The sequence below is a fragment of the Mus pahari genome, chromosome 21, assembly GCF_900095145.1.
Source record: "Mus pahari chromosome 21, PAHARI_EIJ_v1.1, whole genome shotgun sequence".
Lineage (NCBI taxonomy): Eukaryota > Metazoa > Chordata > Mammalia > Rodentia > Muridae > Mus > Mus pahari.
In genome coordinates, this window is record NC_034610.1 from 55,561,092 (window position 1) to 55,578,054 (window position 16,963).

General features: G+C 36.9%; 1 protein-coding gene across 1 annotated transcript in view; it reads left to right on the forward strand.

The window, feature by feature from the left end:
* The window catches only part of Trdn (triadin), a 398,410-nt gene that overhangs the window by 319,345 nt on the left and 62,102 nt on the right, over nucleotides 1-16,963 (forward strand). The window contains exon 24 of the mRNA XM_029532915.1: nucleotides 13,733-13,771. Within this exon, the coding sequence (XP_029388775.1) occupies nucleotides 13,733-13,771 (39 nt within the window). The remainder of the gene's footprint in view (nucleotides 1-13,732; nucleotides 13,772-16,963) is intronic.

Below are 16,963 nucleotides of genomic sequence, written 5' to 3' on the forward strand. Positions count from 1 at the left end.
CTATGCTTTTCCTGTTATTATTAGACATGTAAAACTATCCCTAAGTAGTAGCAAATCCCTTTGGAGCAGATCTCTTCAGATCAATGAAGATGTACTAGCTTGTAATGATGTTATATAGACAAATAAATCATTAAGATTTAAGTCTTTTTTTTGTTATTTTGGTTTGGTTTGGTTTGGTTTGGTTTGATTTTTTGAGACAGGGTTTCTCTGTATAGCCCTGGACTTAATAAGTCTTAATGATGATCCTATAAGAATTCCTAAAATTATATCTGTGATTAATTTTATACTTAATAATTTTTTAATGGGACTGCTATTAGGTCCTTTTATGATAACCAAAGCTGCAATGAGAACTCTGCCAGTCTTTCAAGTATCACCAGTTAATTGCTCTTAGATGGTAACCAGACTATTTCCTACTCAGAGCACATTCCAAGAGGTTGGAAAACTATTAACCAAAGGTCATAAAAGGGGAACTAGCAATTTATTATAGATGTTAGGATAGAAGATAAAATATTGACCGGGTTTATCTATACAAAACTTCACTTGTAGCTTAGTTATGGTTTTAAACCTTCGGTGACCCTGTGGAACTGAGATAAGTGATGGATGTTTAGTAGATAACTACTCTTAATGGATATGCATGTAAACATTCGCTGTTGTAAATTTCTATTTCAATTTATGATTTGATTTTCTGTGTGAACTTTTGATGAACTTTTTAAGATGTGATCATGTATTCTGAATGATGTTTAAGGGCTGAGGACAGAGAGGAGAGTCAGAACTGAGACACTGGGGTGAGAGGAACAGAGGTGAGAAGAATTGAACTGAGAGAGAAACTGAGCTGAGGAATTTTTAGACAGAACACATTTTAGATTAGAAGGAAAATGCAGTGTGAAGTAACTTAGAAATTATAGGCAACATAAAATACTCAGAGAGCAATGTTCAGAATGCAGAGGGAAAGAGGAAAAAAGAAGATGTCGCAGAGAGCAGAAGGAGCAGGCAGGCTTCTCCTTACCATGGGACAGAACAGGCCCCATGGTAAGGACAAGACAGGTTTAGTCTTATTAAAAGAAACTTTTTTCTTACAGACATTGGTTTAGTTCATTTAGCATTAAAAACGTAAGAAGCATTTTTTTCTATGTAATAAAGATTGGAGCGCATTTTTCATCCAGAATGAGTGAGTTCTTTCTGCACTAGTGCTTGGTCTTTTGTTCCATATGCATATGCAAGTATGTGTGTGTAAGTATGTAACTGGGCGAATGTGTGTGTGTGTGTGTGTGTGTGTGTGTGTGTAACTATATAATTGTGAAAATGCATGCAAGCTGGGCCCAACTGGGTTTGAATGAAAGTGAATAAATGAGCATGAATGAAGCTGAATATGAATTTACGTGAGATTATGCATATTTGCTTATGTAAAAGTTTTTCCTTCTGCAACTGTTATTCTCTTCTCCTGGTTCAATAGGAGTTTATTGCTCCAAACTTCCCCCTAGCTTGACAAGCAAAAGGCATCTGGACAATAGGGAGAAGGCTCTGGCAATGAATCCTTTACTTAATCTCCTGCTGTTTTAGGATGAGGTGCTTAGTGCCAGAGACTGCAGTTTCTGGCCTCAGAGGATCACAGAAGGCAGGTCAGCTACAGTAGCATAGTAACTTAAATAAGTAAACTTTTTATTAAACAGCAACCTTAAATTTCTCATAAGACAAAGTCTTACCCCAGAAACTCACAAGACAAAGTCTTACCCTCTATGCTATGCCTATGCTCTTCCCCTCCGCTGCCTCAAGAAGAACTGACAAGAAAGAGGAAACGCCCCATACTGGGGCTGGCCCCTGGCAACTCACACAAGATGGAGTCTATAGACCTTGAAAGATGAGACACATTGGCTTTGGATAGTAACCATGTGTTAAAGGGTTTAGAGCATTAGACAAAAGGAAATGAAACTATTATTCAAGAAGACTGAGACCTTGACAGAACCACCTCCTGGAAAAGTAAAGAAACTGGATGTGAAACAGGAAGTGCTTTAGCAGGAATCCAAGCACTAAACACTCCCAGGGTATTTCTTTCTCTCTCTTAGAAAGGTGAAGAGGCAAGATGACCGAAAAGGGGAAAAGGGGCTGTTATACTTGACAAATAAAGGTGTCATTCTGTGACATTTGAGAAGATGGTTTCAGAAGAGTACTGAGAACAGAAACTCTACTACAGGAGTTAGCAGGGGAATTCACCCATTATAACTGAACTCAGATAGCTTTGTTTTTTTAAGTGTACATCAAGGGAAATTGTGAGATTCTCACATAAGGAAAGTTTGAAATACTTTTATTTTCATATTTCTTGTTAGGGGGTAAAATCTTAGGAAGAGGGATAGTAATAAATCTATAGAGAAAAATATTAATTAGAGGTAATGTCCCAAATCGAAGAACTATTGTAGTCTGTACTAGAAGTGAATGAATTTATTTTAACTAAGAGGAAGAAAAATTCCCCTGAGCTTGAAGAACATAATAAAAGAATAGATTAGTATGGGACTGGGGGGGGCAGTGTTCTTTGTTCAGTGTTCTTTTCTCTTAACATGTTCATGGCAGAATCTAGGACAGACTTCATTTTCAACATGAAGAGAATAACACCTATAGAGAATATCAGACAATGTTTTTCAAACTCGGTCATTAATCAAATCTGCCTTTCTTTGGGAAAACTAAACTATTTATGCCAAAGTAATTAAAAATAAAACAACTACACAAGATGACAAAATATCTAATGCTACTGGAATAGTAGATATTAAGTTTTATTTATATAGTATACTGATAGTGAAAGCAAGTAGGAAATGTATTTTACTAGATAATTTATGAATAGTTAATCATCACATTCAGGAGACATCTACAATGTCTGAAAATAATAGATGATTAAAAAGACATATTATATTGTGCATCTTAGAAAGACACTTCAGTATTGACTTTTTGCAAATGGAATGGGGAAATATCCATAAAGAATACAAAGGCTCAGTTGTCGAAGATGAGGTTGTGAGGTCAAACATTCAACTTGGTAATTTCTATGGATATGTATGGTTATTCCCCAAATCCGTGAATTGAAAGATGAATAACCTGTGGAACATATCAAGAGGTGGGAACTTTACAGGTGTATGTGAGTGTCCTCATAAAAGGAATGTCAGAATTTACCTTGTTTCTTTCTGTCACCTGAATACATAGGGTTTTTGTTTGTTTGTTTGTTTGTTTATTTGAGTTGTTTTGTTTTGTTTGAACCAGAATGCCATCAACAGATATTTAATAAACCAGACAGTGAGCACCTTGAACTGGGACTTACTTCCCAATCTTCATAAATGTAACAAATATCTTTTTGTTGTTTCTAAGACATTCATTCTAATGGGTTCTTAGAATAGGCCAAACAGAGTAAGACATTGGCTGGAGTAAATCCCAATGAAATGTATACTTAATTTTTGTCAAGAGATTTAACTTATTATTATCACCACCAAAACAAAAACAGGAATTCTGATATGTGATGTGATATAAATAAATTTGCTTGATTTGGGTAAACATTTCAAAATTTATATACACATCAAACAACATATTAAAATATATGCCTTTAAAGCATATACATACACCCACACATCACCCCCCCACACACACAATTGATTCTTTGTGAAATACACTTTAGAAAATGTGATTGTTTAAAATCAAATAGAAATGTTTTTCTCAGAGGAATTTGCCAAAATAAGAAACACCAATTTATTAAGAAAATAATATTCATGTGAAAACTTAAATGTTATATAATCACATCCATAAATTCTGTATGTAGCTCACCTTGTTAAGATTAAAAGCATCTCTGTGCACCTTCCCTGCCAGAGGAGAATTGACCTCCTGGGAGTGCTCTGACCCCAGGACTCAGGGTCTCTCTGAAGCAGGTCCATGCAGGAGAGAACATAGAAGCAACAGAGCTTCATGGACTGGGTCCCTTCGGACCTTCATCCTCAGCAAGGAAGAGGAACTGATCCTCAGTCCTCTGTGCACCTTCCCCACCAGGGGAGAGCTTGCCTACAGGGAGTTCTCTGACCCCTGGGACTCAGGAGAGAGCTGTTTTCCCAGTCTGTTAGCTGCAGGAAGAGGCTAACAGACTCACTGGAGGAACAAGCTCCAGCCAGAGACAGCTACAACATCTAAAACCAGAGATTACCAGATGGTGAAAGGCAAACATAAGAATCTTAGTAACGGAAACCAAGACAACTTGACATCATCAGAACGCAGTACTCCCAACACATACAGAGAGCACATACTAGCAGCTTGACAGCACACCTAAAAGCTTTAGAACAAAAGGAAGCAAATTCACCCAAGAGGAGTAGAAGGCAGGAAGTAATCAAACTCAGGGCTGAAATCAACCAAATGGAAACAAAAAGAACTATTCAAAGAATCAACCAAACCAGGAGCTGGTTCTTTGAGAAAATCAACAAGATAGATAAACCCTTAGCCAGACTAACTACAGGGCACAGGGACATTATTCAATTAACAAAATCAGAAATGAAAAGGGAGACATAACAACAGAACCTGAGGAAATCCAAAACATCATCAGATCCTACTTCAAAAGGCTATACTCAACAAAATTGGAAAACCTGGATGAAATGAACAACTTCCTAGACAGATACCAGGTACCAAAGTTAAATCAGGATCAGATTAACTATCTGAACACTCCTGTTTTCCCTGAAGAAATAGAAGCAGTCATCAATAGTCTCCGAACCAAAAAAAGCCCAGGACCAGATGGGTTTAGTTCAGTTCTATCAGACCTTCAAAGAAGACCTAATTCTAACTCTTCTCAAACTATTTCACAAAATAGAAACAGAAGGTATTCTACCCAACTCATTCTATGAAGCCACAATCACTCTGATAACTAAACCACATAAAGACCCTACAAAGAAAGAGAACTTCAGACCAATTCCTTTTATGAATATTGATGTGAAAATACTCAATATAATTCTAGCAAAATGAATCTAAGAACACATCAAAATGATTATCCATCATGATCAAGTATGCTTCGTCCCATGGATGCAGGGCTCGTTCAATATATGGAAATTCATCAACATAATCCATTATATAAACAAACTCAAAGACAAAAACCACATGATCATCTCATTAGATGCTTAGAAACCATTTGACAAAATCCAACACACATTCATGATAAAGGTCTTAGAAAGATCAGGAATTCAAGGCCCATACCTAAACATAATAAAGGCAATATACAGCCAACATCAAACTAAATAGAGAGAAACTTTGCCAAGGTCTGGACTTGGTCCGTCCCTCAATCTATAGGGGAAATCAGAGTTTTGGTACTCAGGTGTGCAAGGAGTATGCAAAAAGTGACAGACACTGACACAGAAAGAGTGCTGTATCTGAACGTAATTTCTCAAAGCAAGCATCAGACTTATATTACAGAAGAAAACAAAGAAGTTAGGTGAAACATCAGCCAAGATACATTTTAGTTATCTGACACAAAACAGAGAAGTGCACAAACACTAAAAGGAACTAGGCAGTGTAGGCAGTGGTTACAACTGAGACAAAAGGTGGCCCTTTCTAAAGTCATCCATTAGGGAGCCAGGTGAGGATTTCACACCTTAGTCACAATTTATACTATTCCTTTGAGCCTTGTGAAAGCTTGCACCAGGCAGTTCTGCACTTGCTAATGTTTTCATGAATAATGCAACACTATAGTTCCTCCTTAAGCCACAACCCACCTTCTTCTTAGACCACTGTAAATTCCTGCATATGTGAGTGACTCAGCTGTTATTCTAAGTTTACTTTGTTAAACTAGCCCTGAAATTTTTAGCTCTTATCCAGTAAAATACTGTAAGAAAGCATGCAAGACACTCCACACTATCACATGGACAAATCTGGTTAAGGGACACCACACACTCTCCAAAAGGCAAGTTTCCGTGGAACTTTTTGCCTCAGGACTATAGCCAAGGTTTTGGACTTGCCATGCAGACTTCACTGGAGTGGGTGGGGCAAAACTTGAAGCAATCCCACTAAAATCAGGGACTGGAAAAGGCTGCCCCCTCTCTCCCTACCTACTCAATATAGTACTTGAAGTATTTGTCAAAGCAATTAGACAACAAAAGGAGATAAAGGGGATACAAATTGGAAAGGAAGAAATCAAAATATTACTATTTGCAGATGGTATGATAGTATATATAAATGACCCTAAAAATTCCACCAGAGAAATCCTAAACCTGATAAACAACTTCAGTACAATGGATGGATATAAAATTAACTGAAACAAATCAGTGGTCTTTCTCTACACAAAGGATTAACAGATTGAGAAAGAAATTAGGCAAACAACACCCTTCACAATAGTCACAAATAATACAAAATACATTGGTGCGACTCTAAGCAATCTGTAAGAACGTCAAGTCTCTGAAGAAAGAAATCAAAGAAGATCTCAGAAGATGGAAAGATCTCCCATGATCATGGATTGTCAGGATTAATATAGTAAAAATGGCCATCTTGCTGAAAGCAATCTACAGATCCAATGCAATCCCCATCAAAATTCCAACTCAGTTCCTCACAGAGTAAGAAAGGGAAATTTTCAAATTCATCTGGAATAACAAAAAAACCTAGGATAGCAAAAACTATTCTCAATAACAAAAGATCCTTTGGTGGAATCATCATCCCTGACCTGAAGCTGTACTACAGAGCAATTGTGAAAAAAAAAAAAAAAAAAAAAAACCACATGGTACTGGTACAGTGACAGAAAGGTAGATCAATGGAATAGAATTAAAGACCCAGAAATGAACCCACACACCTATGGTTACTTGATCTTTGACAAAGGAGCTAAAAGGGAAAAAAGGCAGCATTTTCAACAAATGGTTATCACATAGAAGAATGTGAATTGATCCATTCTAATCTCCTTGTACAAAGCTCAAGTCTAAGTGGATCAAAGAACTCCACATAAAATTAGAGACACTGAAACTTATAGAGGAGATAGTTGGGGGGAGAGCCTTGAAGATAGGGAAATGGGAAAGATTCCTGAACAGAACAGCAATGGCCTGTGCTGTAAGATCAAGAATCGTGAAATGGGACCTCACAAAATTGGAAAGCTTCTGTAAAGCAAAAGACACTGTCAATAAGACAAAAAGTCAACCAACAGATTGGGAAAAAAATCTTTTCCAATCCTAAATCCAATAAGAAACTAGTATCCAATACATATAAAGAACTCAAGAAGTTGGACTGCAGAAAACCAAATAACCCTATCAAATAATGGGGTGCAGAGCTAAACAATTCTCAACTGAGGAACAACGAATGGAAAGGAAGTACCTAAAAAAAATGTTCAACATCCTTAATCATCAGGGAAATGCTAATCAAAACAACCCTGAGATTCTACCTCACGCCGGTTAGAATGGCTAAGATAAAAAATTCAGGGGACAGTAGATGCTGGTGAGGATGTGAAAAAAGAGGAACACTCCTCCATTGTTAGTGGGACTGTAAGCTTGTGCAACCACTATGGAAATCAGTTTGGCAGTTCCTCAGAAAATTGGACATAGTACTACCAGAATATCCAGCAATACCACTCATGGGCATATACCCAGAAAATATTCCAAAAGGTAATAAGGACACATGCTCCACTATGTTCATAGCAGCCTTATTTATAATAGCCAGAAGCTGGTAAGAACTCAGATGTCCCTCAACAGAGGAATGGATACAGAAAATGTGATACATTTACACAATGGAATACTACTCAGCTACTGAAAACAATGAATTCATGAAATTCTTAGGCAAATGGATGGATCCGGAGGATATCATCCTGAGTGAGGTAACCCCATCACAAAAGAACACACATGATATGCACTCACTGATAAGTGGATATTAGCCCAGAAACTTAGAATACCCAAGATACAATTTGCAAAACACTTGAAATTCAAGAAGAAGAAAGACTAAAGTGTGGATACTTTGTTCCTTCTCAGAAGGGGCACAAACTACCCATGGAAGGATTTACAGAGGCAATGTTCGGAGATGAGACTGAAGGAAGGACCATCCAGAGACTGCCCCACCTGGGGATCCATCCCATAAACAACCACCAAACCCAGACCTTATTGCATAAACCAACAAGACTTTGCTGAGAGGACCCTGATAGAGCTGCCTCCTGAAATGCTATGCCAGTGCTTGGCAAATACAGAAGTAGATGCTCACAGTCATTTATTGGATGGAACCAAGGGTCCCCAATGAAGAAGCTGGAGAAGGTAACCAAGGATCGGAAGAGGTCTACAGCCCTATAGGAGGAACAACAAAATGAAATAACCAATACCCCCAGAGCTTGTGTCTCTAGATACATATGTAGCAGAAGATGGTCTAGTTTCCTGTCAATGGGTGGAGAAGCCCTTGGTATTGAGAAGATTCTATTCCCCAGTATAGGGAATACCAGAGCCAGGAAACGGGAGTGGGTGGGTCAGGAGCATGGGGAGGGAGAGAGTATAGGGGATTTTCAGATAGGAAACTAGGAAAGGGGGTAGCATTTGAAATATAAATAAAGAAAATAGCTAATAAAAAAAAAGTTAAAAGCATCATTCCTTCCATGCCTCCCTCCTTTTTTGTTCTGTATTTCTGTAAATGACAATTAGGATTCAGAATTAGTTGCACTGATTTAAATTTCTCTCAGTCCCTTTCCCCTTCTTTATTTTTAGAACTCATCGTTTATGTAGGCACTGCTATCTGTATTCTCCAATGTGTCCTCAAATTTGCTTTCTACTAACTGTCTTTCTCTGGAATTTGGTCATCTCTTTCTGAGAAAATGTATGAAACTAGTAACTTGTCATCTTTCTAAGAAAACATATGAAACCATTAATTAATCATTCCTCTAATTCTCCTAAAGCCCTATGATCAGTCTGCCATAATTTTCTTCACAAAATATCTCCCACAGGTGAGATACTAGGTTAATATAATCTACTACCTCTGTATTCCATCTCTCCAAACATGCTTCATATATGCACATAACACACATGCACACACAAGAACACACACATGCATACACCACACATGCACACACATACAACACACATACACATGCACAGAAACACAGAGAACACATATATATACATACAGAAAGAACACATATACACACATGCACACAAACAAGCACATACACATGAGAGAGAGAGAGAGAGAGAGAGAGAGAGAGAGAGATGCAACAACAGTCAAAAAAAGTAAAACAAAACTCACACAAATTGCATGGATAATGGTCACATTTTGTCAACACAGAAGAAAATACTAATCGTTCAGGAACAATATCTAAGCACACACACACACACACACACACACACAAACACACACACACACACTATACACATCTCAAATATGAATATGTTTGCTCATTTTTCATAATTATAGTTCTATTTCAACGTTTTCTTTTCCTTATCATACCTTTTACACTCTCCATTATATCCCCCCTTGCTCTCTTTCATATTTATGGCTTCTTTTCCATCAATGGTTTTTGCATGTATAGATGTATTTGGGGTACATATATATTCCCAAATATAGCCTGTTAAGCCCATAAAATGTTACTTGTCTGTATGTCCTCATGGATGATTGTTTTCCATCGGAAAACCAATTAATGTGCTCTCCCCTGGGTAGGGGGACCATCTCCTCTGCTCGCAGCTTTTCTGTTGTCTCTAGTTCTTTGTGCAGGCTTGAGGCCTGCTGGGCTTTGCCATCATGCAGTCTGACATATTCCTACCTGGTGTTCTACTTGCTTAACTCATGTTTGGGCAATAATGCTGGCAAGACTTTACCGTTAGAGCTTTTGATATTACTAAGAGACATAATCTCATAGAGAAGCCTCCAGTCCCCTGGCTCTACATACTTTCTGCCCCCTCTACCACAATGGTTCTTGAGCCTTAGGTGTAGGAGAATTTAGTAGTGGTGTTCCCTGAGACTGGGCTCTACAAGTCTGCATATTAATTGGTTGTAGTTTTCTGTGGTGTTCTTCATCTAAAAAAGATAAGTTTCCTTGAAAGGAAGAATATTATATTTATTTGTTGCCACAGATAATAAAGATGAATGTGTATAGATGGTTAGAGATTAGATTTAATAAATTAGTGGTTATAGTACCTTGAATGGTATTCCTATTGTTGACCAGATATCAAAGTCCATCCCTAGAGTTATTATACTTTGCTGATCATTTATGTGATTCTAAGGTATTTCTGTTTAAAACTCTATCGCCAGTCTGCCATAGTTTTCTTCACAAAATGTTGTTTCCCACAAATGAGATACTAGGTTACTATAATCGACTGGAAGGGACAGTTGGTTGCTTTTCTCCTTTGGAAGCTTTGCATGGCTCATTCTGATAACGTGAAGCTAGTCCTCAGGGAGAGGACATTCAAGTCACTTCCAGCTCAAGGGCCTATGGAACTTGTTTCTCTAGTGTGTAGTATCTTCAGCGATAGAGATATTCATTCAACCTCTTGGGGGTAGCCAAGTGTAACAACAATAGCCTGTGTATTTTGAGCGTTTCTTAGACAGCTCTGGCCAGCAACTCAAATGAGAGCTTCAGAAAATGAGTAATCATTAGGAAGAGACATTCAAGAGAGTGCAAAAGCTCTAGCCCATGGTAGGAAACAGTGGAGTAAACCAGGAGTCACCAAGATTTCAGCACTGCTAAGCATCAAGTATGAAGTAGAAAATGAAATTGGGTAATGTTAGAGACCTTCAGCAGTGCAATGAGCCTCAGGTTCCCAAGGATTATGTTCTTTTTCTTAAGTGAAATGGAAAGGATCAAATGCTGCTAAGGAAACCAAGATTCAGTTTAACTAATATTTTCCATTTGCTCTTTCTGATGGTATATAAAATTTAGAAATAAAGCAGAGAACAATGAATTAAGGAAATCACATTCTGCACAGACTCTTTCAAGATAATGTAAGGTTTTTATAGACCATTAGTGATGTAAGGTAAAAAAGAGGTTGTAGAAAAAATATAAAGGTTTCCATATATGGACATAGAAGAGACTACTAAGAGAAGTCTAGGATCACTTCCAACATTCTGTGTTAGTACAATTTGTAGTTGTCAATGTTATATTGCACGACCCAAATTCACAAAAGAAATTACATATCTCTCTGTCAAATAAATTTTGACTGTTTAACCCTGTACATGTCAAGTTTTCACTATGTGCAAAGTGATATAGGGACATAAAAACGGATACAAAAACTCTGTCCTTGTAGATTATAATATATCTATGTAGAGAATAATGACATCCTAAAGCAAAGGTTTCCGTGTAACATGCATGGAAGTACATTTATGAAAAAGATAGGAAAAAAACCACAGTAGATCTGGAATATCCCATCCCAGGTATACTGACTAAGATTACAAGACATTCTTAATTTTTTTCACAGAGCATGTGAGGAGGTAAAGTGGCGAGGACTGAGTGAATAACCAGGAAAGATACTATGATTTAGGAAAGAGACAAAGAAGAGTTGGACCATAAAAGTACTTAAATGATATAACGAAGCAGGAAGGCAGACTGTCTTAAAAGTTAAAGATATTGTTTTTGAATCCTGGAGAAAATAATTTTAAAATGTTAAATGAAGCAGAAACTTACTGAAAGATAATGACTACAAGGCACTCATTGGAATGCAGAAATTGGAGCCATGAATAATCTTAGAGCAAGTTCCTTGAGCTGAATAAGAAGATATTAAATTTAAAAAAGAAGAAGATATTAAATTATCAGGTTTGAGACACCACTTCAAAAATTGAATGAAGAGAATACTGAAGAAAGTTTATTTTTATACATATTAAGATACTCTTACAAAATATCAGTCTCAAGAAAGAAAAAGTGCAGAAACATGGTGATGGAAGTAGGCAGAAGAAAACTTGTAGTTTCAAATGTTTCTTGATTAATCCAAACAGAAATAAGGACATTTCTTTCAACTGTATAAGGCTATAGTTTGTTTAAAAGGCAGTGATGTCACTTTTAATTGAAAAGCATTTTATTGAGTTCAGATGCCTTTAATAGGGATTCTTATAGTTCAACTAGGATTATAAACTACTAACTTTGTTGTGAAAAAGATGAATATTCTATAGTATCAAAGCTAAATTGGACCTTTACATTTCAAATAATGCCATGCTTAAAATTCTAGTTTTTATTATGGATACCAGAATTTTTAGGTTAAGTAAATTTGACAAAAGCTTTTGAAATACATCATATAGCCTACATAGGATATCAGGTTGTAATAAAGAAACAGATTAATTTTTATTTAAGTTAATGTTTCCACAAATTATTACATCATGGTTACATCTTTTAGTGTGAAGGCAGTATTCAGTTGAACACATTGTAAGAAATGACATCTTACAACTCATTTTCTAAGAGATATGGAGAGATAGTTGAACAATATAATTTTTGTAATTTAATGCGTATAACATGTTGCCAATATCTATTAGAAAATATCTAAATGACACAGACTGGAGCAATAATTACACCAAAAAATTACAATGCAAAAAACCCACAAACAAACAAACAAACAAACAAAAAACCGAAGATACATGTATCATAATTTCAGGTTCCCAAACTGCAATTTTTTTATTGGTTATTTTATTTATTTTCATTTTAAATGCTGTCCCCCTTCCCAGTCTCCCCTCAGCAGACCCCTATCCCATCCTCCTCCCCCATTTGCTTCTAAGAGGGTGCTCACCCCGCCCACTCCTGCCTCACCCCTTTAAGATCCCCCTAATCTGGGGCATCAAGCCATCACAGGACCAAGGGCTTCCCCTCTCATTGATGGCAGATAAGGCAATCCTCTGCTACATATGTAGCTGGAGCCATGTACCTATCTATGTATATTCTTTGATTAGTCATTTAGACCATGGAAGCTCTGAGAGGTACAGTTAGGTGATATTATTGTTCTTCTGATGGGGTAGCAATCCCCTTCAGTTCCTTCAGTCCTTCCCCTAACTTTTCCATTGTGGTTCCCCAGCTCAGTCCAATGGTTGTTGTGGGTATCTGCATCTATGTTAGTCAGGTGCTGGCAGAGCCTCTCAGAGGACAGCAATACCAGGCTCATGTCAGCAAGCACTTCTTGGCATCAGTAATAGTTTCGGGTTTGGTGTCTGCAGATGGGCATACATATGCACATATACACATACATACATGCATTATATATATATATATATATATATATATATATATATATATATATATATGATTCCATAGGTGCCTACAAGTCAGAATGTATAAAAGACCAATTGACTTTAATAATATAACTTAGTTATAGTATTATTATTACATAAATAGTGTCTCTGATTTTTCACTTCAGATTAAATGTCTTTTTTCTCTAGTTTCCTTGAGATATATTTATTAAATGCAAACCTTTATATTAAGAACTTTATAATTAATTGTCTTAGAGAAGTGTGTGTGTGTGTGTGTGTGTGTGTGTGTGTGTGTGTGTCTGTTATGGCTTTAAGTTTGCTTTTGTGTGCACATGTGTAGGTTCTTGCAGATGTGTGCACATGCTTGTTGAAGCTACATGTCTATATCAGTGTTTTCCTGCATAGCTCTCCACCTTGATTTTTTTGAGGAAGTGCTCATTGATTTGGGATGACTAGTTGTCAGCCAGCTCCAGGAATCTTCCTGCTTCCTCATTCCTAGGGTTAGGATTATAGTTGTGCACCACTTCTTTTCCTCTAAGTACTTGTTTATTCAATATTGTTTTTTATAAAGCTCATTCTCACATGTTTTCTTATATTGACTCTTCATTTTTGTTCTTTTTAGAAGAGTCCAAAGGTGTCCCACATTCAAAGAAAGATAAAGGTGAGTTCCTTAACTTTTGCTCAATTATACACTTTCTCTCAAGAACTCAGTGTTCAGCTTTATGATATTTGTTTTAGTCTAATATTCTTGATCTTTGTATAATTGTAGGCATTTCTGAGCAATATATGTGGTAAATTTGCTTTTAAGTAATTCTATATTATTTATAAATTATTCTTCTCCTTGCATATTGAAGAAGAGATAGGTTGACATTAGTTACCAATACTTATCAGGTATATTTATTGCCTATTCTTTTGAGTTTTTTAATTAATTTTTTATTAGATATTTTCTTTATTTACATTTCAAATGTTATCCCATTTCCTAGTTTCCCCTCCGAAAATCCCCTATCCCCTCCCCCTGCTCCCCAATCCACCCACACCCATTCCTGGTCCTGGCATTCCCCTATACTGGAGCATAGAGCCTTCACAGGACCAAGGGCCTCTCCTCCCATTGATGACCAACTAGGCCATCCTCTGCTATATATACAGCTAGAGCCACAAGTTCCACCATATGTTTTCTTTGATTGGTAGTATAGTTCCAAAAAGTTCTGAGGTACTGGTTAGTTCATATTGATGTTCCTTCTATGGAGCCTCAGAGCCCTTCAGATCCCTGGGTACTTTCTCTAGCTCCTTCATTGAGGACCCTGTGCTCCATCCAATGGTTGACTGTGAGCATCCACTTCTGTATTTGCCAAGCACTGGCAGAGGCTGACAGGAGACAGCTATATCAGGCTCCTGTCAGCAAGCTCTTGTTGGTATCTCCCTAATGTCTGGGTTTGGTGGTTGTTTATGGGATGGATCCCCAGGTGGGTCAGTCTCCGGATGGTTGTTCCTTCAGGCTGTGTAGTACTCCATTGTGTAAATAAACCACATTTTCTGTATCCATTCCTCTGTTGAGGGACATCTGGGTTCTCTCTAGTTACTGGATATTGTAAATAAGGATTTCTGAGTTCAAGGCCAGTCTGGTCTACAGAGTGAGTTCCAGGACAGCAGGGCTATACAGAGAAACCCTGTCTAGAAAAACCAAAATAAATAAATAAATATTAAAATATAAAATAAAAATATAAAAATGAATAAAAATAAATTAGGCTACTATGAACATAGTGGAGCACGTGTCCTTTAGCAAAGATTCTGTAAGACAAAGAACACTGTCAGTAAGACCAAAAGGCAACCAACAAATTGGGAAAAGATCTTTACCAATCCTAAATCCAATAGGGGACCAATATCCAATATATATAAAGAACTCAAGAAGTTGGACTCCAGAAAACTAAACAACCCTATTTTAAAAAATGGGGTACAGAGCTAAACAAAGAATTCTCAACTGAGGAATACCAAATGGCTCAGTAGCACCTTAAAAAATGTTCAATATCCTTAATCATCACTGAAATGCAAATCAAAACAACCCTGAGATTCCACCTCACACCAGGCACCATGGCTAATATCAAAATTTTAGGTGACAGCAGATGCTGGTGAGGATGTGGAGAAAGAGGGACACTCCTGAGTTGATGACGGGATTGCAAGCTGGTACAACAACTCTGGAAATCAGTTTGGTGGTTCCTCAGAAAATTGGACATAGTTCTACTGGAAGATCCAGCAATACCACTCCTGGGCATATACCCAGAAGATGCTCCAACATATAACAAGGACACATGCTCCATTATGTTCATAGTAGCCTTATTCATAATAGCCAGAAGCTAGAAACAGCCCAGATGTCCCTCAATGGAATAATGTATCGATTGAAAAAATGTGGTACATTTACTCAATGGAGTACTACTCAGCTATTAAAAATGATGACTTCATGTAATTTGTAGTCAGATGTATGGAACTAGAAAATATCATCCTGAACCAAAAGGACACACTTGGTATGTACTCACTGATAGGTAGATATTAACCCAAAAGCTCAGAATACCCACAATACAATTCACAGACCACATGAAGTTTAACAAGAAGGAAGACGAAAGTATGGACGCTTCAATTCTACTTAGAAGGCCAAACTACAATTTTTAAGTTTTACACAATATTAGTTTGTGAGAATTACAAAAGGTCAACTCCTTAACACAGTACACTAAAAATGATTTCCTCATTTCAACTCATTTTACATGCTAATTAAGTGTGGCATAGTAGAGATTATTTAAATAAACAATAAACTTTAGGTAAAAGTGAATCAGGCAGGCTTAGTAACTTGTCATTTAATGACATCATTTTAACAGGTATGGGATGATATCACATTGTTGTATTAATTAGCATTTCTGAATAGATAGAGACAACATTTTTTCACATATTTTCTGACCATTTATATCTCTTCTTTTGAAAATACTTTTCAAACACTTTGCTTACTTTTTTTATTGGATATTTTCTTCATTTACATTTCAAATGTTATCCCCTTTCCCAGTTTCCCCAGACTTTTGCTGACTTTTTATACATACATTTGTTACTGTTTGTTTTTACATACCAAATGTAGTTTCTCCTCTTAGTTCCTTCCCCAGTTCAATCTACTCTGTTTCTATCCAGAAAATGGCAGTCCTCCTAAATATCAACCAAGGATGGCACATCAAGTTCCAGTAAGACTAATCACTGTCCCTCATACTGGGCTGGATGAGGCAACCCAGTATGAGGGAGACAGCCCCAAAAGCTCACAACAGAGTCAGAGACAGCTGTTGTCCCCTGTCGGGAATCCTCCAAGAAGAGCAAACTACACAACAGTAGCAGATATGCAGAGGGCCTAGGTCAGTCCCATCATTGCTTACATTTTAATTAGATATATTGTCCTTGTTATTGAGTCACTTTTATTCCATACTTATATGGGAATATTGGATATAATATCAGTCCCTTTAAAGTTATATGGTTTGCTTATATTTTTCCCAATCTGTAGTTTGTCTCTGAATGAGAACTGGATACAAAACTTAATTCTTTTTCTTTTAAAAATGTTATTAAATTTTATTTCATGAGATGTACATTTATGTATAAATGAAATATGATAATATTCAGCCCACATTTCTCTTCTCCATTTCCCATAGTTCCCCTGGATTGTGTTCCCCTACAAATCTATGCGTCTTTGTTTTTTAAAATAACCCATTAAATAATTCAATTGATGTTGGACTTTATGGGCATGTTTATGGGACTGCTGCTGCAAAGTGAACCTTCCAGTGACCCCCAAAACTAATCGCCTTTCCCCTGAATGCGTCAACTGCCAATA